This window comes from Toxotes jaculatrix, chromosome 18 (assembly GCF_017976425.1).
Source record: "Toxotes jaculatrix isolate fToxJac2 chromosome 18, fToxJac2.pri, whole genome shotgun sequence".
In the NCBI taxonomy this organism is placed as follows: domain Eukaryota; kingdom Metazoa; phylum Chordata; class Actinopteri; family Toxotidae; genus Toxotes; species Toxotes jaculatrix.
In genome coordinates, this window is record NC_054411.1 from 3,090,308 (window position 1) to 3,116,254 (window position 25,947).

At 43.5% G+C, this 25,947-nt stretch overlaps 1 protein-coding gene across 1 annotated transcript in view; it reads right to left on the reverse strand.

Moving 5' to 3' along the window:
- The window catches only part of shank1 (SH3 and multiple ankyrin repeat domains 1), a 44,778-nt gene that overhangs the window by 14,460 nt on the left and 4,371 nt on the right, over window positions 1-25,947 (reverse strand). Inside the window, exons 2-14 of the mRNA XM_041062041.1 lie at window positions 19,669-19,872; window positions 18,957-19,028; window positions 18,632-18,740; window positions 16,047-16,201; window positions 15,077-15,244; window positions 13,447-13,563; window positions 12,765-12,842; window positions 11,973-12,039; window positions 11,484-11,653; window positions 10,489-10,610; window positions 10,008-10,156; window positions 8,447-8,560; window positions 7,991-8,066 (exon numbers count right to left, since the gene is read on the reverse strand). Coding sequence (XP_040917975.1) covers window positions 7,991-8,066; window positions 8,447-8,560; window positions 10,008-10,156; window positions 10,489-10,610; window positions 11,484-11,653; window positions 11,973-12,039; window positions 12,765-12,842; window positions 13,447-13,563; window positions 15,077-15,244; window positions 16,047-16,201; window positions 18,632-18,740; window positions 18,957-19,028; window positions 19,669-19,872 — 1,601 coding nt within the window. The remainder of the gene's footprint in view (window positions 1-7,990; window positions 8,067-8,446; window positions 8,561-10,007; window positions 10,157-10,488; window positions 10,611-11,483; window positions 11,654-11,972; window positions 12,040-12,764; window positions 12,843-13,446; window positions 13,564-15,076; window positions 15,245-16,046; window positions 16,202-18,631; window positions 18,741-18,956; window positions 19,029-19,668; window positions 19,873-25,947) is intronic.

Here is a 25,947-nt window from a genome sequence, read left to right on the forward strand (position 1 = left end):
CAGGAAATTTCCTCGTTTTATGCAACTTTTATATGAGGGACTACGCAAAAAAAAAAAAAAAAGCCTAACAAATGACCCTTGAAGAACAATTACATCCATCACTGGGGTAAATAACAAGCTCTGGAGTAATGGGCTTGACTTTTTTAGGTTATTCTAAATAAATGGTGCCTTATAACTGCCTGTTAGCCAGCTCTATTAAACCAGCAAGTAATATTAGGAGAGGTCACAGCAAAGCAGCGGGAAGTGCAGCTTTTGCATGATCAGAGCTTTGAGGACCGGTGCATCGATGCACATCGAGCCTTTTAAACCTTTTTTGTTTTATGAAGAGCTGGTGACTGGAAGGTTTGTCAGCTCCTAACTGTCATATGTCGTACTACTCATCCCATGCTCACTCAGGGTGTCTGTGTTTGCTTGAGCTTGTGTGAGGAGCTGCTACTAACTCAGCTACTAGCTCAGGCTCTGCTGTCTGCGAGGATGTCATCAACTTTAAGTGGCATTAGCTGTGTCCCACTTCACTGGCTGCGTCCTCTGAAGTCCAGATTTCTGGACCGAGTGCGTGGCTACACGGGCTAACAAGGCCTGTCCCAGTTCAAAAGCTCCTCCGCGTGCAGCTGAGAAGAAATGCAGCCAACTTTTGCTCACAACCATTCTATCTTTAGAAGCACAGAGTGTCCCCCAGTCCGCCCAGTCCACTGTGAGCTGGTCAGTTGTTTACTGGAGTGCACAGGTGATCCTCCACCACATGTAAACTCACATCAGCAGGTAATCGTATTCAGATATTCATCAGTCAGTAATAAAAATACTACAGGAACTAGACAAAGAGAATTTAGTGCAGGTGTAAATCATGGAAGCAGGAAATAAACACATTATACTAGTTAGCAGCTTGATGAACATGGTTTACCAAGTGTCCATCATGCTCTTGTTAAACTTCCAGTGCAACTTTGGATTAAACTTTAAACAGTTTATCGCTCGTATTTACACTTTTTTGAGAGTTTGAGAGCAATTTCCATGCAACAAACTTGTTTTCTTTAAAAGTCGACACCTGTATACACAATTAGTTTTAGTCTCAGTGAGGCTCCGGCATCTAGTTTAAAGAGGAAGAGGTTCAGGTTCAGAAGGTTGAACCTGAAGGTTCAGTTGCTCAGGTCCACCTTTGTGTGCTGCATCCTTCAGAGGGGCCACTGAACTGGGACACAGTGACAGTGTCAGTTAGTGCTGCTTCCTCAGCATCAGCGGCCCAGTGTTGTCATCAGTGTCTCAGATACAAGTGACGGAGCTGGACCATCCAGCACAGTGCACAGTGCGTCTCATACTAAATACGCAGGAAGCCACGGCAGTAACCAGGTTTGGTCAAGCAGGCTTCCATAGAGGTGTCAGAGAGAAGCTGGGACTTGTCATGCATGCTGCATCGTTAAAACTGCCTCACCGTGCACTGCTTCCATTCTGTCGGCGGTCTCTCTCTCTCTCTCTCTCTTTTTCTCTCTCTCTCTCTCTCACACACACACACACATGCACACACAGGTAAACATAAAGAAATGCCACACATCACGCAAGGCACAAGAACACATGCAATCAACCAGCCAACAGAGGAGGAGACATTTGCCTGTCATACCTTCGTGTTTTGATCGACAATAACAAACACATCATCCATGCACACAGAATACACACACACACACACGTATATACACACAAACATAGGCATGCATGCACACAAACATGTAATCAAACTGCACATCAGTAAAAGCAGCAAGCATCACTTCTGCTGGTGCAGCGCTGCCAGAGGACATTTGTTCAGAGAGCGATTCAAAGCAGAGAGAAAGGAAACGCCACACACACACATGTTCACACAGCGAAACACAGAACGGCTGCACTGCTCATACACCGGGCTGTGCAGCAGCAGCACACACAGACACACACACATACATCACACACACACACACACACACACACACACACAGACACACTGAACCAAACACATCCGTCTGCAAGCATGCGTTGCAATATCTGTCAATCTATCTCATCGATCCTGCCATCCATGATGTCCACATGCACGCATCCCTCCCTCCACCCCCCCATCTCCCCCGGCAACTGGAGGGAGAGAGGGAGAGAGAGAGAGAGAGAGAGAGAGAGAGAGAGCGAGGGAGGGGTGGGTGGGGGGTATAAAAAGCCATGGCAGGTACCTGTAAATGAACCAGACGCTCCTATTCACAGGGCCGAGCGACGGCCAGGAAGAAGAGAGGGAGAGGGAGAGGGAGAGATCCTCCTCGCCGCATGCCCCCATCGCCATTTCCTCCCCTCCCTCTCCTCCTCCTCCTTCTCCTGCTCCTTCTCCTTCTCGTCTTCCAGCGAGACAGCAGCAAGCGCGAGCCGCGAGAGAGGAGGAGGAGGAGAGGAGGAAGAGGAGGAGAGAGAGATGGAAGAAGGGAAAGGGAGAGGGAGAGGGCCGAGCTCTCCCAGCCCCTTCATACTTAAGACAGAGAGAGGAGGAATGGGAGAGAGAGAGAGGGAGAGAGAGAGGGAGAGAGATGGAGATGGTTCGCTGTGACTGCGACACAGAGAGAGAGAGAGAGAGAGAGAGAGAGAGGGAGAAAGAAGAGGAGCAAGGGGAGAGGGAGGGGGAATAAAGTGGCTTAAAAAAAGGGGAGAGAGAGAAAGGAGGTAATTTAGAGGGAGAGAGTGAGAGGTGATTGGGTTTCTTTGCAGGGGGCTTCAAGCACAAACACAAACACACACACACACACAAAGACACACACACAGTACAAACATACATGCATTCACGCAGTCAACTCACACACAACCACCAAAAGCGCATACACTCCTCTCTCCCCATCCTCCTTTCCCCCTTCACCCATTTCTCTTCACTCCCCCACTTCCTATAGTTTATATGTATAGTATTCACTCTGTGCATCTATCACTGTCATGATTTCCCATTCATAAAAAACGGATGCGACTCAGATAAGTCTTTGCTGTACAGTACAGTCCTATCTGGAATAATTCATCAAAAGAAAAAGAGGGGGGTCGGTTTGTAGGAGGCTCGTGGAGTTTAAATAACTGAAAAGGTATAATCATCATCATCATCATCATGTGAGATCATGATGAAGGACAAGTCAGAATATTCTTATGTAATATTACACTGAAAACAAGCTGAAAGAAGCTGATTTGATCTTATTTGTATGTGAGAACATCAGATCCTTCTGGAGCCTCTGCTGCTGCTTCTGTCCTTCCCCTGCTGTTATTGACCCCACGTGCCTTTAAATCATCACACTTAACTAACCTCACCCGCCCCCTCTTTTTTTTTTTTTTTGGTCTTTTCTTTCCAGCCTCTAACATGAACACAAACACACACACACACACAGTACTTCTTCACATTAGCTGTAAACAAAGCATGAATGAGAGGGTAGAGCAAAGGGAAAGGGGGGCCAGGGGGGAGGAGACGCATCGACGCAGACAGGAAGAGGAGAGAGGACAGAGAAACAGCTGGCGGATGAGTGGCGGAAGGAGGAAGAGGAGGAGGAGGAGGAGGAGAGAGAAAGAGAGAGGAGAGGTACAGATTCTCTCGAATAGGCACTCACATCATCTCTTAGTCAGAGCCTCCTTCCACGTATGTCGAAGCTGTCCTCTGTCGACTTTCCCTCCCTCCCTCCTTCCTTCCTTCCCTCTCTACGTCTCCCTCTCTCTTTCTCTCTCCCTCTCTCTCTCACCCTCTTGCCTCCCTCCTGCATTTGAGGACGATCACAGCTCTTGTCCTCTCTCCTCTCTCATCCTCTGCCTTTTTGTTTCTCTCCCTGCATGTCAGACTATACCGCTGTGACTCTGTGTGTACAGTATCTGTGTTTGTGTGTGTGTGCATGCATGTGTGATGTGTGTGTGTGAGAGAGAGGGCAAGAAAGAAAGAGAGAGAGAGAGAGAGAGAGAGAGAGAGAAGGGGGTGGGGAAGGGAGCAGGAGAGCAAACGTACAGAAGGTCCACATGATTGTGTTTATGTGCATGTCTGTCTAATCTGTCCTGTATTGCTTTTTGTGTGTATGTGTGTACATCTGTGTATCCGCTGTACAATGGCCAAATCCAAACACACACACCTCGATGCCCTTGTTGCAAATTTCAGCCAAAAAAAGTGAAGTAAGGTGAAGTCACACAAGTTTGAGAAATACGGAAAATCGCTTATTTATGTTACAACAAACCGCCACAGCAGCGTTTAGCGCGGCGCTCTGCATCTCCTCCAAACTGCGTGCTCGCTCGTCCTTATTTGACCCACTGTTGGCCCAAAAATGGTCTCATGTGGGCTGGCAGAGGAGCAACAGCATGTACAGATTGTGTGGAGTTGCTCAGTGCATCTGTGGCAAGGACACAGGGAGCAGATGAACTATCAGTTCATAGTTTTCATCTCGATAAACAATGTTAGAGTGTTTCACAAGCTAGTTCAAAGCTAGACTTCCAGCAAACGCAGCTTAAACAGCAACAGTAGAAATATTTTTCTACAATAAAACACTCTGAAATAATAGTTTTTAAAATGTATGTATAGTTTGTTAAATAACATACTGTATGTCAGTATATGCTCAGCTACACAGAATGTATGTTTTTCATCCCAGAAGATTATGCAAATGAACAGATGAGGTAAATTCACTCCGGTGAAAATTATTTAAATGTATTTTTAGTTTCGTGGCAGCAGGCGACAGACTGCACCTTAAGAAAACACGAGAAAAGAGACAAAACACTAATTCGACAGAAGACGTGCAGCATAAGGAAACGTGCTGCAGCAAAGGAAGTCACAGGTAAGCAGAGAAACACTGACATGCATTCACAACACAACAGAAGTTTGCAGTGGTCACAAAAAACTGATGAACACAAGTAACAGGTTAATGCTGCTAGTTGTGTCACAATATTTCCAAAAATATAAACAGTATACAGCAACAGTTAGCTCACTTTTGAACGTCACTGAAGTGTTTAAAGCTGATTTTTTAAAAAAAAAACTTCCTAAATGTTGTCAGAGAGGTGAAAAAGGTTCTTTTATCTATTTGCATGTGTCTCGGCCACTGTAAGCAATGAGTGATGACCTTCAATCACAAAGGGAGGTCACACAACATCTAAAACTGATAAATTATCACTGCAAGTCAACATTTTCCTTCTTCCACTGACCAAATGCTGCTCACTACACAACAGACTTGACTTGTAGAAAATATTTTCACCTAATTCTGACAGCAGTTTCATCGCACCCAGACATTTAGAGCATGTCTCACCCCGGCTGAGTGACCTGAATTTGGCTGTTGCAGACCTTAGTACACGGTAAAAAAAAAAAAAAAAAAAGGTGGGGAGTATAAATAATATAAATAAAGCCACCCAAGGAGAAAAAAGGCTGTGATGGGTGGAAGAGGAGGAGCAGAAGGGAGGAAAGATGTAAAGTAGGTTGAGGACAAACGGGGGTTGATTAAAAAGACATCTGAGGTGGAGGGGCATGTCAGACGTACAGAAAATCTCTCTGTTTGTTGGCCATTTGTTTAATTTGCTTTAATTTTTTTATCTGGTAAGCAACTTCTGGTTTGTATTGGCTAATTACAAAATAAACTCTGCTTCCATTACAACTAAAATTCCTGCTTTGTAGTCACATGGAGCAAAGAGTAGACATATGAACGGAAGAATGAGGTTTCATTTTGTTTTCATTGTTAAAAAGTAATTTTGCCAAACGTAAAAAATAACAGACAGTCAGCTTTGTTTTTTTCTGTGACCTAAATACTGTTTCAGAGGCTTTTCCTCTATTAAAAAACACAGTGCTGAGAGAAACACTTGACATGGTCTAAATAAAAGATACATTAACCAGGAAGGGATCATAGTCTAACATGTCAGCATGCTACAGTTGCCACTGAGCAAACGCAAAGCCCAGCTGAGGCTGAATGGTATTTAATCATGAAGTGTTCGGTTGTCTGCATGAAAATCCATCAAATCATTTTTCATCTATTTCAGTCTGCACCAAAGTGTTGGATCAAGCAGCCGATGAACCAACTGACACTGTTTTCCATAAAATAAAATCTCCAGAATCATGTGAGCCTCCAAAGTTCATCTCGGTCACCGACAGAGTGAAGTCAGTTGAAACGTGCCAGAGGACATTTGTCTTCCAGCTTTTTTTTTTTTCTAGTCGGCTTTGGTCCCCTGATGCTTGAACGAAAAAAAAAAACAAACAAATAATACACGTGTCTCTTTTTTCGGCCATTTGTAAACACGGGATGTCTTTCTTCCTTCACCCATGCTCTTCATCCTGCTCTACAACCCTCCTCTCCCTTCAGAGTGCCCTTCACTGTCTGACCTCCAGATGGAGACACCACAGGGGAGAGAGAGTGATAGAAAGAAAATTAAAAAGTACAGGGGGGTTAGCAATACAGTGATGAATAGAAAGCGAGGGAGGGATGCAGAGATGGTCAGGAGATGCGGCCAAATATAGAGGGATGAAAGGAGGGATAGGTGAGATATTACATGTAGCGATAAAGGCTGCGAAAGTGGGCCCATGTGAGGGCGGCTCTGAGTCAGCTATGCCTGCCTGGCCAAACAGTCCCGGGCTCCGTCTATGCTGCAGCACACACATGGCTTTAATTATCCATGATGTGTGTGTTAGGGTGTGTGTACAAACATGTGTGTGTGAGTTTGCACGGCTGAGCGCGTCGCTTGCATGAAATGTCACTGCTGATGAAAAGCACGTTAATAATAAATGATGCTGTGTGCATGACCGCGAGAGGAGCGACCACGGAGGGAGGGATAAAGAGAAAAGAACGCAGGTCTTACAGAGAGAGCTGAGGAATCATGAAGAATGATGACGAGTGATAAAAGAGGGAAAGAGAGAGGGAAAAGGCGGAGATTTCACGTAAATAATACATGTGATTGATAATGGCTTTATTTCTATGTAAATAATTCTCTCTTTGCTCAGTCCAAGTCCCGGACACTGAAATGAGTTTGCCTCAGAGCGACACCGTGCTCGCCATCGTGCAGATGCAAGGCATTAAAGGGAATGACATTATATTAGTCTGACTTAATGAGCAGAAGTCACACACCCAAAGTCAATACAGGAGAGTTTCCTGCTCCTGTGAGTCAACAGGTCGCCTCCAGAAGATACGGCAAAGAGCCTATATTCAAAAAAAGGAATATGAACTTTTTCTGGTTTCTCATTTCTGCTTAACTGTAAAATGTTACGCAGGGATAGCTGTGTACGGCCGGATGCTGATTAAGTCGCAGTAGGCGGACGATGATCTGTATTAAGCATAATGACCTTCTGTTAAAAGTTAAAGCTGCTATTCTAGGATTATTTGTGACTAGTCCCACGGCACAGTGATCCATATGCATCAGTTCAGACAGTGTGGACATCAAGGGCAGTAATAATCATCAGGTGGCAACATGGTTCTGCACCTCAGAGCCAAAAGGCAGACACACAAAGGAAGCAACTTTCTCTAAAATCCTGGCGACAAAAAGTCAGCCTGTCTGCCCAGGTTACATTCATCAAAACCAACTAGTCAAAACACGGCTTCTAAACCTCTGCTTTGAGGATGACTCCAGTATGAAAGCAGGCGGATCGGCCTCTAGACCCGAGGCGGTGAAACCTCACACATCGTCATCCCACCGCAGGAAATCACCCACAACACAACACATCACAGGAATCAAAGTACCCACTGGAAGTTATGAATCACCGCATGAATCATCTTATCTGGATAGATGTTTACAGTATGTTACCATACAAACAAATCCCCTGCCAGCATGTGCAGTACGTCTAAACAGTGAAGCAGTGGGGTCCTAATCAAAAGGTTGTCGGTCTGAATTCCAGCACCCTGTAGGAGGATGGACGAGTCACATCACGTTCTTTACCAAAGTACTTAACCCCTCGTTTCCTCAGTTAGAGCTGCTCAGTGGCCAACAGCAGGAGACGGTAGTGGTTATATGTTCAGGTGCCCAGGTTTTCTTACTTCGTTCTAATATCACACCACACAGGCACTGGAGCATCTAAGTGTCTTACCTGGGAGCATCAAAGCTGTCGTAGGATCCCACTGTGTAATGGCGGAACAGCCTCTTGGCTCGTTCTCCACGGCTCTCTGAAACCCAAAAATCACAGGGACATCAGCGTGATTGTACCCACATTTAATCTGTCTTCTACAACCTGAGACCTGCAGCCTACAACTAAGACAATGACAAATAAAAATTAACCAGTTAATTTTCTGACAGTTTTACTATATCAAATGTTCAAGTTCAAAATTAATCCAAGTACCAGTTTCTCAAATGTGATGATTTTTTCTGTTACTGTGACTTGATACATCTTTGGGGTTTGGACTGTTTCACAGGTAAATGTGAAACTCCCTGTTAAAGGTGTGTTTTTCCCACTGAGGTGATGCTGGGTGTTTTACAGGATGACCCTGCTGTGTGTGTGTGTGTGTTCATATCTGTGAGCGTGTTGTGTGCGACCGGTGGTGATCACCTGATCGGTTGTCTTGGCTTCGAAGCATCACTTCCTCCACACAGTCGGAGGGGAACCAGCCTGTGCGACCCCTGACCGTCCCCTCCCAGTAACCGCCTTCGCCAACACTCAGCACTAGAGGGAAGGGGGAGGGGTGAGGGTAGGGGGGTGGGGGTGAGGGTGGCAGCAAAGACCAACATGTCAGGAAAAAGGCAACACAACACACACCAACACACACACAGATACCAGTGAGAAATGAACACACATAAAAGACAACAACATTGTACAGACAGAAAAGAAATAATGTGGACACACACACGGACATGCAAACCTCCTACATACTCACCAAGACATACATACCTGGCGACACCATAGACTCACTCACAAACACACACATATTCATACCTGCAGACATTGAATACAAACATATATAGAGACCTTACACTCATGTTAGGAAATGACCATTTTACACACTCATCTGAAGACACTTCCTCTGCCCTGAGTCCACACACACTGATGTTATTAATGCTCGTCAACTCACTGTTTATTCAAGATTTGATGTTTAAAGCAATGGTTTGATAAATACTCCTGTTTGCTTTCATGCTGGGAGTGAGATGAGAGGACTGAAGTTAGCTTAGCGTAGCACAACAACCAAAAGCAGGTGAACGCCGCAAACAAAATCCTTCTGCCTTCACCTCTACAGCTCACGTTATATCATGATGGTTTCATCTGTATAATTTTTTTAAAAAATTATTATTATTATTTTTTAGCTCATTTGTTGTTTTGCTTTTCTGGCTCTTGCTTTTCCCAAACGGTTGAATCTCACCGCCGTCATCAGCTGCACGCCCATGCAACGTGCAGGAGGAAAACAAACAAAGAAAAGCTGTACCAGATCTAAAAGGAGAGTGAGCATTGGATTTACATTAGTCAGGTCGCCATGAATAACAGGTCAGTGGGACGCTCACATGGCATCACACGCCCCGTGTTTTCTGGATGTGTGTGTTTGTTATAACACGTTAGCAGTGACACGTGGATAAGCCAGTGGTATAACTGGGCTGTGTTTGTTTTGGATGACAGCATTAGCCACAGTGTTGTGGTCACTGGATATTTGCCATTAGCACTTAGCTAATGCTAGGTAGATAAGTAAATGTACTTGGGATGCAGCATCTGGCTTTGTGTCCAAAATACTTTATCAGCTAGCTAAATGGTGTTAGCTTAAAAGCTGTTAATTAAATCTCACCTCTGAATCGGTTAAACCCCTGCAGTCAGCAGTTTACATATTATAAGGAATGACTTGGGGCTATGCCAGAACCCCAGACAGAGACAAGCTACTGCACATGTAGGCTCATGTTACATTAAATAATAATAAAAATATCTGTAATGTTGCTTTGCATATCTCTGAATGTGCTCGTTAAAGCTCTCTGTGTTTCATTCAGGTCCAAACAACATCACAAACACTGACTCCGAACCAGAGACACTTTCAACTCACATGGAAGACAAAGTGCAGTATAATGCTCCAGCACATACACACACACACACACACACACAGATTGTCATGAAGTGAAATTACTCATGTGCTCACCTTTGACCCTATCTCCCTTATTGAAGCTGATCTCTCGCTCTCCCTGTGCGGAGTGCGCTCGAGTAGCTACAAAGACTCGTCCTGGGACGGCGCTGTAGAGGCGTCTGCGCTGCCCTGCAGTTTGTGTGGTGGTGCTGGCAGGGGCAGCTCTGGATGGTGAGAAGGGGGATTGGGACAGACAGTATTAAAATCCTAAACCTAAGTAAAAATACCGATGTATAAGTGAGTATAGACTTACAGTACAGAACTGCAAAAGGCACTTCGAATATCAAGTAAAAGTACTTGTTAAGACCATTTGAGTACAAGTAGAATAACTCCATCTAAAATGTGATGGAAGCTAAGTTACATTAAAGGTCTTTTTTAAAGACCTGTAGACATCCAGCAGAAAGTCTCAAAAGCACTTTCAACAGCCTGTATGTGCGAACAGGATCTGGAGAGGTTCGTGTTCGGCAGCACCTCGTTCTCAGTCTCCACCACTCACCCCTGTCTCCTACTCTGCCTGCTCCGGTCCTCCTTATCTCCGATCCTCCCTCGGGACGGGGAACGTGTCCTCGCCCCTCTGGGACTGCTGGAGCTCCGCAGGGTACCAGTATGCTTATATCCCTGGGACAGAAACAGAGAGGGGAGGATTTGTCATGTAAGCACAAACTATGACACTGGCATCTGCCCTGTTAGAGATTTTCTAGTTTACATCCATGCACATGAGGTTTTCAGATCATTAAAGCTACATTTAATGTTCTGTGTGTGATACAGCATTATCATTATAGTTCTGTTAGTGTACAAGAAACCAGCACATTTCCGCAAAGAGTAGCTGCTCTTGGACCATCAACACATTTTTGTGTCAGTTTTTTTTTTTGGTTTGTTTGTTTGTTTTCTACTTTGAAACCTACTTTAAATATGTTCTCCACAGTTTGATTATTAGTTACACAAACTTTAGTATTTTTTCTGTTTTTCTGTTTGTTCATTGTTAACCGCAGTCTCTTCTTCCCTGTGGCTGTGTCAACTTAACTTTCTCTGACTTCCACATCTTTAATTAATGAGAAGAAAAAAAAAACTCTCTTACTGACTGAGCTTTTAAGAGCGCACAGTGTTTACAGATGATAAAACCAACACTCATAAAACACCACTGATATAATTAAATGCGAGTACAAATGTTTCATGAATAATGAAGTTTATCTATCACTCACCATGATCACATAAACCGCTGTAAAGGAGATGATAACAGGAAGCCAATGATTTCATGATTTATTTTATCCCCTTTACTCATAATAACTAAAACACATCTGGATGGTTTGTGGGAAAAAGCAAGAAATGAAGTTGTTGCAATTAATAGTTTTCACCACTAGAGGTTGATAAAGGTCATCCATTGTGTTATGTCCCTTCAAATCCTATAATTTGCATACGTACTGTTGGGATGCAGCGGCTCAAGCCTCCACCTGTGCAATGGAATTATTAATTACACACACACACACACACCTGCACGGAGACGATGTTGGTTCCCGGGGCGTTGGGCACTGCCATCCAGTCCGGCAGGTTCATGCTGCTGTCGCTGTTGGCCCGCAGGAAGGGATGAGGATGTGGTATTGTCAGCGTCCGGGCGCTCTCCCGCCTCTGGGGAGCGTACTTTGGAGACTCCACAAAGGGAACTGGGAGGTGAAGGGAGATGGGACAGACAGAGAGTGAACAGTGAGTGTGATCACAGATTTTCTTTGTCACTGTTTGTTTTTTTTTCTCACCTTTTTTTTTACACATCATGTTTCATGCTTTAATTATAATACTAATAATTTCTTTATACTTCCTCTCCACACTGACATGCTGCTAGAGTAAATTCTTCTGTACATTCCCTTTTTTTAAATTACTACTCCCTGTTGTTTGTTAATAAAAGGCTTAGTGCTTAGTCTAAACAGAAACCTCACACATCTCCACACTGATGTGAAAAATTCAGACCAGACCTCAGCTACTCACCCACATCTGTGTCCCGGTGGTTTTTGATAATTTCTCCCAGCTCAAAATGGCCCGACATGACAGCCACCTGATAAAAACACACACACACACACACACATACAATCTTTTTTGATACAGTAATATGGAAAATGAACACACAAAATGCAAGGGTGGCAGAAGTGGGTTAATGTTTCTGTTGTAATGAAGTAGCTGCGTGTTGTGTGCTTTTACTGAAGCATTATGCTTCTGTATATTTTAAATCACATTCATGAAAAATGCATAATTTTGGGGGGCGCTCTTAACTCGCAGAGAAAGGAGGCTGTGGCCTGTTTAGATTATAATTAATATAAACCTACAGATCATTTGCTTAATGCAAGTATAATATTCCAGCAGGTTCTTTGGAGATTCTCAGTCATCTGGGTTACAGAGTATCGAGATCTACAAAGTCAAAAGCAAATGGATTTGCTGTTTTCTTGAAAAAGAATAATACAACAAAAACATATGATTCTTTCCACCACTGCACAAAAAAAAAATGTGCAGGTCATCGCACAATATAGCAAATTCTAATGCTTTCTCCCTGTTACACAAACAACACAAACAACAGGACGGTCTCAGCTGGCTTCTTCTGCACTCACAGAGTCACACACACACACACTCCTGCCACCTGGGACCTGTGTGTGCATCGCAGCACAGTAATGGTTTAAAGTGAAATTAGGCCCTGGCGCTTTCTGCTACGTTAAGTTAATAAAACACTAAACCATACAACCGCCCAACACTCGTAATTACCCAGCCAGGCACTTACACAGCCATTACCTGAAAGGGGGTTTGCCCACTGTTATTCTTTGTGTCTTTATTTGCTCCCCGGTAGAGCAGAATTCGTGCACAGCTTTCCTGCAACAAACAGCGTGAATTAATTTAATAACATTTATCATAAGACATAAAGTCTGTAATTACTGCACAGTGTAGTAATGCATGTACAGAGAGCATGGTGCTCTGTTCAGTCCTCTGACATATTCATTGTGCTGCCATGTTGCTGCAAATTAAATGCACTTTTATAGCAAATTGGAGTGAAAAGGAAAGAACGTTACGTGAAAGTGGAAAGCGCAAATGGCAGAAATGTCATTTACAAAAATAATAATAATAATGTACTGATATTAAAACTTCAGGTAAAGATGTAGAATTAGATTCTGATTCAGGCAAAAATCATTTGAAACTGCTCTAAGTTTATCTTTCATACTGGAAGATACAAACATTTTGACAGGATTTTCAGGTTCGGGATGCTGAACCTAAAAAGGTGAATAACTTATTCAGCATGGTAAACAGTATTTATCCTCACAGCTGGAGCGAAGAGGCTTTTGCACAGCGTGGCAGAGGAGGTCTTGATACAGGATGGTAGGGGGGTGAAGAGGCTGGGGTTGGTGGGGTCGTTATTTATGGCTTGTTTTTGGATTTTACTTTCTTATACTCTATGTTCAAAGAGGTAAGATGTGTGTACCTTGTTGTATAAAGCACAGATGTGCAAGGCAGTGTTTCCGGAGGCATTCTGGGAGGAGGAATCTGCCCCATAGAAGAGGAGGTGCTCCAGATGCTGCGAGTTACCATTCTGACAGGCCTGAGGATCATGAAGAAGAGATGGAAACAGGCAGAGAGAGAGAGAGACAGAGAGAGAGAGAGAGAGCAGGAGGATGTGGAAAAAGCAAAATATTTACCATCAGAGGGAAAAGAGATTGAGGTGAAAAGAACACGGCGAGCACAGAGGTGGAAGGATTTATGTGGTTGTTTAATAAAGAGGACGGAGAGGCAAACAAGGATGAAGAAGAGACGGTGTCACAGAGAGAGGAACAAGGTGACGGTTATAAAGTGACACCACGTTTAATTAACACCACTTCACACTCAGAGAGAGAACACGAGCGAGAGCTGACAATAACAACAATCATAGAACGATTACAGTCATCATATGGACACAACAGATATCCAAACTATGCATGTGTTACCTTTTTCTTACTTTTCATGGGTTTCAATCTAATAACCTGTGTATGTGTATGTGTGTGTGTGTACAGTAAATCAAACTGTATCTGTTTCATGCTACATTATCAGCAAAGTCACTGCTGGACTACAAATACATTTTCAAATAAAAGAAAGATGATTTCAGTAGAGGCTTCCTTTTTATCCTTTGAAAAGAGGTCATGGTACAAGTGTGATAATAAACTCCAAAGTGTCCTGATGTAAGAAAATAATGGCACCAGCGCAGACAGTGTTCACCTACCCGGGATTAGCTGGTTGCATCAGTATGTCCACATGAAACTGGAAAAACAGGCTTTGACTCAGGGCAATAAAAAATCTGTCTGACCAACTTTCTAAAAGAAAGTGTGTGAAGTTTAGTGGGGGGAGTTTTGGTGAGCATGAGAATCTAATTTTTTATTTATTGTGTAGCATAAATGTATAAAATAGAGGCTTCGGTGAATCAAAATATCAAAATCTCCGTATCTATTAAACTTATGAGTCAAATCCCACACACACAGACAGTATAAGATGGAGGCTTTGAGTGGCTGGGAGAGCTGAGGAGATAGATGCTGATGAAGTGTGGGTGATCACACTGAGATGAAGAGCCTGATGGCCTGGCCTCACCTGTCCACTTCACCGCTGGAACATGAGGCCACAGAAGCAGGATGGGTGGGATGAGGGGTGAAAGGTGTCCGAGATGAAGGACGAGAGGTGTAGAGTTTCATGGCATGAATGATTTTTGACGTAGAGACAGACGCTGCACATACGCAGACACTGGAACACAGAATGCACTGGTACGTTACACAATGGATCCATGCACACTTGTAAAATACAAACAACAGAAACTAAAACCCCAAACACCCCGAGGCAGGACTTTTTTCTTTTGCTTTCATGTCACAACCTCCAAACAGATACAAATGAGGCCACGGATCCCACAAGTCTGAAAGATTTTACCCCGAACACCCTCTGACATAGAGTTCTGTGTTGACCTAACTGTATTTTTTTATGCAAAACCATTGAAAAATCCCTAAAAAGACCTTCTGAGGATTCCCTTCTGGTCTTATGGGAACTAAATTGTGAAAACACACACACACACACACACATACATTACACGCATGTACCTGATGTGTTTCGTCCCAGCCGTTCTCGTCCCTGATGCCCAGCTTGGCGCGGTGGTAAAGCAGTGTTTCACAGCAGGAGGTGTCGCCCCCAGTCAGCACAGTGTGGTAGAGCGGCGTCAGCCCTCGCCGGTCCTTATAGTCTGGAGACGCACCCAGAGACAGCAGGACCTGCAGGACGACACAGTGGAACAGGTAAATATCATGTATGGGTTGTTTTCAAACATACCGGTGATGAGGTTTAGGGAGTTTGATAAACTATGCAGCCATTACCATGCAGCAAATTCATTATGAATCTAATGAGCCAAAAACACAACAATAGAAAAGTGGGAAGGAAAAATATCTTAAGGTGGTTTCCAACTCCAAGGGCGAGGAATATTCATGGAATTTTAAATCAGGATGGGAGCGCATAGCCGGGGGTTCAGAGAGGTCATGCAACACCTCAGGCTGGAGAGAATTATGTTTTCAAGCAGCAGAGTCTGCTGTAAATCTTTATGCAGTTTAGCAGCTGTTTCTTTCCTTTGAAAAAAAAACACAGGCTCTGTCAGTGTAGCACATGCAATTGTCTCCCCGTGAACAAGTTTCCTCACTACAGGTGCCTCTATTCTTCTACACTTGGGAGCTGAAAATCTGGATAAACACCTAAAATGTAAATGTGCCACACGCCTTTAAAAACCAGGTTTAATATCTTTTTTTTTTTCTCTCCCTGGTTGAATAGAAGAATAGTTTTTTTTTGTTCGTGTGCATTTTGTGTGTGGGTTGGTTTGGACGGCTGAGTGGGAGGGCGTGTTCATTATGTCTTCAACTTGTTTACTTATACGGTAACACAAATGAGAATAATACTGCATCAGTTTCATGGCACGTATCCATCTTGCAGATACAAACCATGGAGTAGGTTGTTTTTCCTCTTTTACAGCCTGACAATGAAAACTCATGACTGGTTATGTTTAGATAACAGCATATCTGTGTTTACCAGCAGGGCTGTATGGCGGTGGCCTCGAACAGCCTTGTGTAGTGGCGTGAGTCCATCTTTGGCGCGGAAGTCAATGTGAGCCCCTCCCTCCACAAGGACCCGGATGGCCTCACCTCCACCCGGCTCACACTGCACCGCCAGGGACAGAGGAGTCTCTGGAGGACAAACACATGGTCTGAGGGATTATTCCAGAGCAGGGGTGTCAACGTCAGAGTATTTGAAAGACACATGTGGGTTGTCTGCTCCTTGTTTGGGTTCCTGGAGGACAGCAGCATTTTCCTTACAGATGAGACAGAAATCAGTCATATTAAACACCAAAAGCATCGTACCACAAAGCTTCTAGTCATCAAAAACTCCACTTCTTTAAATATTAAACATAACAAAACTGAGAATCTTCAGCCAGGCCGGTGTTAATTAGACACAGTGCTGCTTTGAGCTAAAAGCTAACATGATCTTGCTGATGTTAAAATCAGCAGGCAGATGGAAAAATTAGAAGCGTTGGACAAACTCATTAAGAAACAAGAACAGCACTCAGTAGAGCGCATACCTCCACCAAGACCAAACAGTCCTACAGATGTGTCTACATGTGTAGAATCTCTCATAGCAGAAGATCTCAACGCCACAAATGTCTGTCTAAATTCGATAAAACAAAATTATTTGCAGCTGGTTCTAAAAATAAATCTTGAGAATGTGGGCGGTCATATGAAATTCTCTTGTGGACTTTTTCAGGTATAGTTTTTTAGGCAGTTTAAAGAAGATTCAATCCCTAAAAAAGACATCCTTCCTAAATCTCAGCAATGTCTTCCAGGTTTTATTCCCGGGTTACTCAGCTGCACACACTGAAACAGTAAAAGCTGCTGTATAGTTTCCTGTAAATGTTTAGATTCATCTCTGCCAGAATGTCAGGGAAAATAAATGCTCCTCTGGAGATTTACCTCCCGAAATGGGCTTCGTCCTACAGGCGGCAACATTAGCTTCCAAGTAAATGCTGTTTCTCCGACAGATGCATTGACACTTTGCCAGTTACACTGACATCAAATAAAATAACAAAGAAACTCAATAAAATTATTCAGAATTAAAGTGGCGCTGTGTCAGAATCACTCTCCACCTAACGCAACACAGTTTGACTTCTTCGGCAACAAAGTTCAATGACCTAAAAGAATAAAAGGATTCACAGTGTTCATGGTACAGCGATCTGGCTGCCATGGCAACAGGAGTGTTTTTTTTTTTTTTTTTTTTGGGCAAAGAGGAAAACAACTGAGGGTTTTTATCTTTGAACAGCTTCTGTAGATCTGTAGATAGATAATTTGGAGGCATGTTTTGACTGCACTTCCTCTGAAGGTACCGTGTCAAGGTAGATTTAGGGAATGACCATTTAAGGCTTCCCTTGGCAGAGACCGAGTCCCCCCTGAATGTGGCAGAAATAGTTTGTGTCCTGTTCAAGGCAGTCTGAGTGAGCTCTTGAAGCATGGAGAGAGAGTGTCAGAGAGAGAGACAGGTTAGATGTAAAAAGTGTTAACAATGGTGGGGACATCTCAGTCCTAAGACCACAGAACAGAACAGGGTGTTTTTCTAAAGGCTTCACAGATCTAAAGCTGCACTTGGACTAACTGCCGGAACACCTTGACCAAACCTCACTGTCAGACTTTGAAATCCCCCTGATCTTATGAAAGTAAATCATTCTGTCCTCCTTATTTAAATAATCAAATATTTTTTTTACACCCAAATGATTTTTATTTATTGGTAACATCAAAATTAAACACAGAAACCAAGATCCAGTACCAAACCCTGATGTCCAATAACCACCTGAACAATCATTTTCAGGTGTAAGGTTTGTATGCACTCCTCCATATATGATCGCTGGGGCTCTGTGTTGCCCCCTGGTGCTGTGCAGTGGAAGTGTGTTTCACACCCTTGATGACAGGCTGTGTTTTGTGTTTTGACACTTGCTCCCTGAGTGGCTGGAGTGACACAGAGCAGCACACCGAAACTGTAAATGAGCCGTCTGCTGTGCCGCCCCCCCGAGCGCCGACAGGATCCGAGAAAAGCCACCAAATTGTGAACAGCGCTGGCTCAGATCCTTCACAGAGTGTTAGGCCAACATACTGCAGAGCTGAGAGCTGGGAACGGAGGGGGGAGGTTTGCTGTTTGCACAGAGTTTAAAGGTCGGGTTTATACAACAGAGCCACAAGTCACAGAGACACTGGACACCACTGTGCTAATTTAGCCACGTGGGGAAACTGGATCTCAAACACACATTTGAAGTGTGTGTTTTCGTGCCACACTGTGACTCTCTGAGGAGCCATTATCTGAGATTACATCATGGACAGACAGGTCAACCCAATAAACCGACAGAGATGAAGGAAGACACTGAAAATGTATTGATGTGTTTACAGTAGACCGTATATGAAGGATGGACCATGTAATTGTTATCATCCTTAACTTCAGACCTATTTCCTAAATAATTTTACTTTTACATGATGACTTGTTTATTTAAACACTGTGGAGGAAGTGAGTGGAGCTGAGATAAATCCTAAATGGTGACACAGAGGACACGTTTCCTCAGGCTCTGTGGGACTCCTTACCGCCGGTGTCAGCGTCCTGGTAGTTGGGATCGAGGCCCTTGTCTAAGAACTTGGCCATCTTGTCCACAGCGCTGGTTTGGATATAATCCATGAATTTCTTCAGGCTGGCCTACATGTGGAGAGAAGAGCGCTGCTGGATTACAGAGAACAGGTGGAACTCAAGAACCAAGAAAAAGGAGAATTAGGGGAAAAGTTTATGTTTCATCTGGAAGGAACAAACCGCATATTATTTTTGAGATATGAGATGTATTTGTTTGTTTGTTTTATATTGTTGTGTTGTTTATCTAACTCACATCACATCATGTCAGGAAGATGGTTTTCATACCTTGGTGTGCAGTTTGGCCAGTTGCTTCTCATCCAGATTGGTCTGTTTGTACACCCTGGTCTTGTATCGAAACTAAGTGACAGAAAAAGAGAAAGGAAACGAAGAGTTAATCCTAACGCAGAGGGCCTTTGTCCTCAATTCTCATAGCTTTTGGCCTAGATCCACAAAATGGGGCCTGCAGATTTATTTTACAGGGAGGCTTTATCTGGTTGGCTGTACAAACCTCCGCTTCTACTTCACTGACGACAAGAGATGTGAAAGAAACGCTCTGGCTTTATGGGAGAAGACGGTTTAGAGCCTCCACTGAGCCGTAATGTAGCATGAAAAGAAGGTGACTGTACAGACTGGATAAGAGATTAGCGGGTGTAACACGAAAACAGAGCAGGAAGCTGAACAGTTCTGTGACACTCTTCTAAGAAGTGTGCATGAAACTTCATTCATAAAGTGCAGTTTCGTACAACCTAGTCTAACTTTAAGATGATCTATCCTGACTAACTCTACACAGCACTGTAAGCCCAGCATCTTCCCAGAGGGGCAAATTTAATTTAAACAACTATATTATACTTTTGTGACGACCCACAAATTACATCAGAGCCTGTTTGAACCGGGGCACGAATGAATAACAGTGACATCTTGAGGACGTTCAGGCTACATCACCTCCTCACAGAGTACAGCATCTTACAACTGTGTCAAAGAAAGACTGAAATAGCACCTCCAAATATGGCACCCCTTTCTCAAAGGACTGTGGGTACTCTCTGAGCAGCCTCTCCTCCTCTAAGAACTTGGCATCGTGGCCGTCTGTGGCCGGCTGGAACAGACCGTAGTTCAGGACGTCCCGCAGGGATTCGGTGAGGGAGCACAGCACCTGCTGCTTCGCCTTCCACACCGTGGCATCCGGGTTAAACCGCAAACACTTCTGCAGGAGATACAGAAGGAGGCATGAGTAATAAATGACCTTCACTTAAACTAAAGAACATCTTAACATGTGAACAACCTCAAAAACGGTTGTGGTTTACAAGAGATTAACAAATAAATTGACTTTGCAAGCACTGGATTCAAAAGGCAGCAAATGTAATGTCAAAGACGTGTAATAAACAACAGTCACACGAAAAGCAAGTTAGCAAAAGTTAATAAAACTGTGAAAAAGCCACAAATATTCTTAAACTAGACGCTTAAACTTTTAAACAGGGCTGTGCCTCAGGACCTCAAACTGCAATCTGCCACATATGGGGTGAAATGATCTGTGATATTTTTGGGGGCCAAGACCATCTGTGACCTTCCATGAGTATTTCCTCTGCATTTCAGAGGGAAATAAGCTGCTTTTTATTCCATTTATTTTACAGCCGCAGTTGCTATTTACTTTTCACATTAAGAGTTTACATCAAATGCATAATGAACCAGTTTTTCCCAACATTTCTGGCTCGTGATGTCTCACAAAAAAGCAGGTTAGTGAGAGAGAGTCCTCGAGGACAGCCCGGTGACAGTGGACGCTCTCACTGGACAGACTGCAGCACACCGAGGCGGCTCCCCCTCTGGGCCAGCAGAGGGAGACAACGCCAGAGTAAAAAGGGGGGTGATTCCCGGTGGCCTCGGTTAGCAGACAGGATATGAATGGCAGTTTGGTGCAGCTTGAAGTGTCTCCGGTGGGGTCGTGAATGGCCAAACGCATAACGGCTCAGAGGCTCAGTCAGCGAAGTGGACCATAACTCACTACACAGATGGCTGACATAAGGTTTTTGGCAACGCTCTCTCTCCCCCACTCTCTCTCTCTGTCTCTCTCTGTGCCTCTCCACCTCTCTTTGCCCAGAGTGGAGTTGGGATGTTCTCTGACCTTGAGGCAGCAGCAGCAGCAGCAGGATGATTGGCCCGTGCCGAGCACAGCCAGCTGCAGGGATCCCTGCCTCTCACTGCATTACTGCACGGTCTCTCGTCTCCAGCCAACACTTGTTCTAACCCAGCACATTCGCTCAGTCATTGTCACTCATCTTAATCTCTTCACACACACAGACACACATTTCTCTGTGTGTTTCCGTGTGTGTGTGTGTGTGTGTGTCCTGCACAGAGAGAGATAAAACCCTGCACGGGGGTTTTGTGCAGAGGAGTAACATAACATTTTCTCCCTCTATTTTATTCAGTGTCTCCTTTCGCGCACAGCCAACCCGGTCGCCACGGCAACCGGTTCATTAGTGGAGCAAGCTGCTTGTTGCCATAGAGACATCCCTGTGTTCCCTAGGAGATGGGGTACTGGGAGGGTGTGCGTGTGTGTGTGTGTGTGTGTTACAGCAGCGTGCTGAATGAGAGCAGAGTACAAGGGAGGGGAATGTCTAAGATTTTGAGTGTGAGAGTGAAAGAGGATGAAAAGGTGTGTCCACTTTTATTAGGTTAGGTTTCACACACACACGCACACATACACATACACACACACGCACACACAAGCTGGCACACTGCACTTACAGCCCCATCAAAGGATGCAAGCGAACACTAAAATGAATCACAGCAGGAGAGGATGAAGGTGAAGGATTCAGTCATCATGCAGGAGCAATGTCCCCACAGTCAAACTGCACAGCTATAAAACACTAATAATTATTTAAAAAAAAACAAACGAGGTTCAAATTTGTGTGAAAACTTTGCTTAGAGAGCTGCACATTTTACTGAGGCAGCCATGCTGCTTATTGATCCATATACCTCCAGGAGTATGATTGATCCTCCAGCCAGTTAGGGCTCATCATGGATTCATCATCCTCATCAGGCCTTCAAAATAAATGCAACCTGGTTCTGTGAACGGATGGTTTTCCCACTGATTCGCCCCATATTAAAAACATTTTTGTACTGTCATTGATTCAGTTGTACATCCTGTACACTGTGCTTTAGTAAAATAACAGCTATTATAGTCCCAGTCAGCTTTGCAACTAAGCCTCCAGTGGTGCACTCTGTGTGCAAATTGTCAGCTCCTGGTTTGTGTTTAATGACAATATTGTTTCAGCGCCAAAATATAAAGATATAAATGCCAAGATGTTTTTTGCTCTTGAATTAATACTTGTCCATGCGGGCGTCCTGGCTGATCTTACTTAAATTAAATTAAATTACACAAAGCACCTATAACACCAAGAGCCAGCAACGAGTACTCATCGTATTTCAGTGGTGAAAGAACACAGACACTTTACTTAAGTAAAAGTGGCAATGTAACGCTGAAAGAATACTCCATTACAAAGTCCTACATTCAAAATAATATGTCAATAAAAGTACAGAAGTATTATCCGCTGAATATACGTGTTGACACAGTCTGTCAGAGGGAAAAAAGGAAAATTCTTCTGTTCACTTTTCTCTAATCTTTACTTTTTCTGTGAAATATTGGACAATATGATTTCCCTAAATAAAACTATCACAGATGTCAAGAAGGGAAAACTTTCGCTTGGTGGAAACATGTCATAAAGCCTAAAAAAATTTAGGAGCCACTAGTTTAATTTCAACAGAGAAATATTGATAAAATCTTAATATGAAAAGCAACTAGTATATCAGATAAATGTAGTGAAGGAAAAAAATACAATATTTCACACAACCACCTCAGTACCTGAGAGTCGTACCTGAGTAAATGTACTTTCCACCGCTGCTGTATTTTCAGTGAAATAAGGTAAACCAGGATTAACACTTACACCCAGCCAAAGCATTTATCTTTCCTTGCTTCAGTTTGCTCCTGGAAATCACACTGACTAAATTATTCATTAGATAACAGACAGGTAGAGGTGGTGGAGAGGATCGCTCGCTGCTGTTTGTCTTTTGATTTCTAACTTAATGTGCAGAGAAATACTTTCCTGAAAGCCTCCACCCAGGACACCAGCTTCATTTATGGGAAACAGAACAAACATACAGAACAACTTGCAGTCTTAAATACCACTATGAGTACATTTCCACGCACAGTGACATGCTGGCTTTGAGTCTTATCCTCATATAATCATCATCAAGTTAGTCTGGAAATAGTTCTGCAGCAGCAGCCTGCCTTGTTCCAAGCTTCAGATGCTCATTCTACAACGTTTTTTAAACAAACTGATTTAAAATTAAGAGAAAATCGCTGAATACAAGGCTCTCACTGCAATGAAGATTTCTACACTTGTTTTAGGAAAATAAGGCTCTTAGGACGTAGTCATAGACAAGAATGTCTTCATGATTTGGGGGGTTTTGCAGATTAAGCTGCTCAAGAGTTTATCAGTATGAAGCCACTTCTCCACTTAAACCACCAAACAAACAAATATGTATACATCTGTACACAGCACCACCAGAGGAGCCATTTTCTCTCACTTTTCATACTTGAAGTATAATTAGCTGTTAATACTTATTTTGTTTTATGAATGTAGGAAATGAACAGAGTATTTTTATTTTACATTGTGTTATTGCTACGTTCACTTCTTCCATCGCTGGATACAACACTGGTGCATATAAATGCAGTCAGTGTCACAGCTTCTGTGTAACTTATAGCTCTCATATGATTTTCAGTTTTACATTAAATTGAAGCCCTTCTGTCTCTCTCGTGGTTTTTTATCATCATGCAGACCGAAAATTCTGTCTTGCCTCCCAAAGCTGTGATCACACTTTCCCACTCACAAACGCCCACTCACTCTGTCCATGCTGCTCTTTATCTTCCCCGGCCTATCTCTACCTTATTCTCCCTCCTCCTTCCCACTCTCGCTCCATCTTTCTGTAACAGCTCTGTCACTTATCTATGCAGAATTAAGAGTCTCTCTCTCTCGCTCTCTCTGCCTTTCCTCTCTCTATCTCTGTCCCTCTGGCCTTTTTCTGCAGGCCAAGTGCACGGGGACTAGAAGCCTTTAATGAGATCTATGGGGAAATAACCCCCCCCACCAAACACACACACACACACACACACACACACACACACGCCAGCCATGTCGCCATTTAAGTCAACTTCTCGCTCTCTTCTCCGTGTCACGTTCTCCTTCTGTCTCTCCCTCTCTTAGCCGCTCCAGCCGCCCCCCTTTCTCTCTACAGCAGTTCATAAGAAGAGCAAATTAATTTCTTTTAAGCATTCCTGTCATCCCCTCTCTGCCTTGCTCTCTCTTTCTCCACTGTCGTCCACCGTCTTTCTCTCATTTTCCCATGCAGCTCTCCCCCCTCCTCTCTTCCTCCCTTACTTCCCGCTCTATTATCTCAGTCCCTCTGCTCACCTTTGGGGCTCACCCTTTCATTAAGATACAACCTCTACACTGCTGTAGAGAGACATGGTGGACTCTGTCTGTCTCTTGTAGTCTGAGTAGTTCACATATCCTAACTAGGCACTGGAATATAACAGTGTGTGTCCTTGCGTGTATGTGTGTCTGTGTATTTCAGCGTGCAAGTGTATGCGTGGCCAAATCCTGCCTCGGGGGCTGCTGCTTGTACTTCAGAGTTTGCAAGAATTTCAGCTCAAGTCAAACAGCAGAGAAAAACTCATTTGTTTCATGCTGCTTAATGTGCTCGACAGGCAAATGCCAACGTGACTGCATGTGCACGAGTCTGGCAATCTAATAAACCCGCAAACAAAAGTGCCCCGACCTCCTGCTGTGACAGGATCATATCAACAACTTGTGATACACAGATCCAACTGTCGCTGTGCACATAAGTGAGTTAATGGACCGGTGGCCCTTTTTTTTTTTTTTTTCATCAGCCACCAGTGTTAGAGGAAGGATCAGTGCAGAGCATCGAGGTGCATGACCACGGTGAACCCAGGAATCACGCTCGCCAGAGTCACCAGTGCTGGAAGAAGTATGTTACTTGTTACTTGAGTAAAAACAGACTATTAGCAGCAAAATGTGCTTGAATTGTCAAGAGTGAAAGTCCTTATTATGCAGAATGGCTCCACTTAGTGTGTTAAATTTTCATATATATTGCAGGGTTATTATTACTGATGCATTAAAGTGCAAGCGGCACTTTAATACAGATCATTTTAATTACTTACATACTGCTGGGTGGTTTAATTTATAACGGCGCTGCAAACTTTTGCATGTAAAACCCTAATCTGCAAAGTAACTGGTAAATATAGCTGTCAAATATTTTCCTTTTGGAGAAGAAGTACAAAGTAGTGTAACATGTAACTGGTACTTAAATACAGAACTTGAGTAAATGCACTGAGTTTGTGATTTGCAGGACAAAGGATGTGTAGACAGTATTTCAATCTGAAGCAGGTCACTACAGGAATGCAGTAATTTAAATGCTGTTGAAACACCAGCTGTTTGTCATTTAGACCTCTAAAAAAACATTTCACCCAACTATAGCCCCGTTTCCAGGATGTAGATGTGACCCACGCCGGGTACATGGGGGGGTTGTACACAAAGTTTTCTTCAACACAGGTTTGGTTTGCCAGAAGTACTTTAACCTTCAGCAGACAAAACGGAACAGGACATCAATTCTTACGGTGCAAAATAACTTTCTCTCCAGCATGAGACCACAGGAAACATCCAGATAAACTTCTCCTTGACCTGTAATAACTAACTGTGAAAGCCCAGATTTCGTCTACGTGCAGCAGTGGCCAAAATCTCCTCCTGACAAATGTAGTGGACTCAGAGTCCACGCACTTCTCACTCTTTCTGTCAGTGTCAGTGCTCCAGTGGTGCAGTCTTGATGTTTTCTCTAAGTGCTGTGTGAAATATAACAAAGGGAAAAGTCAACCAGCAACTGACCCCCCCACAAAATATCCTGTGAGCCACAAAAAAGAGTAATGATTTCAGAAAAGTGAGTCCATCTGCTTGATACGTTCACAGACAAAAGCTTGGAGTCCAGAGTAGCAGCGAGTCCAAGGCGTTCATCTGTTCTCTACATGCCATTAAATGTCTGTAATCGTTCACATATTGAGGAGATTTTCTCTCTTTTCTGCATTCAACAAATCTTTTTTCCCCTTTGAGACAAATAAATCCTGTATCACTCATATCTTTATCACAACTTTCTCATAAAGGGCACGCTCACAATCTTAAATGATATCAGATTTCTCTTTTTCTAACCA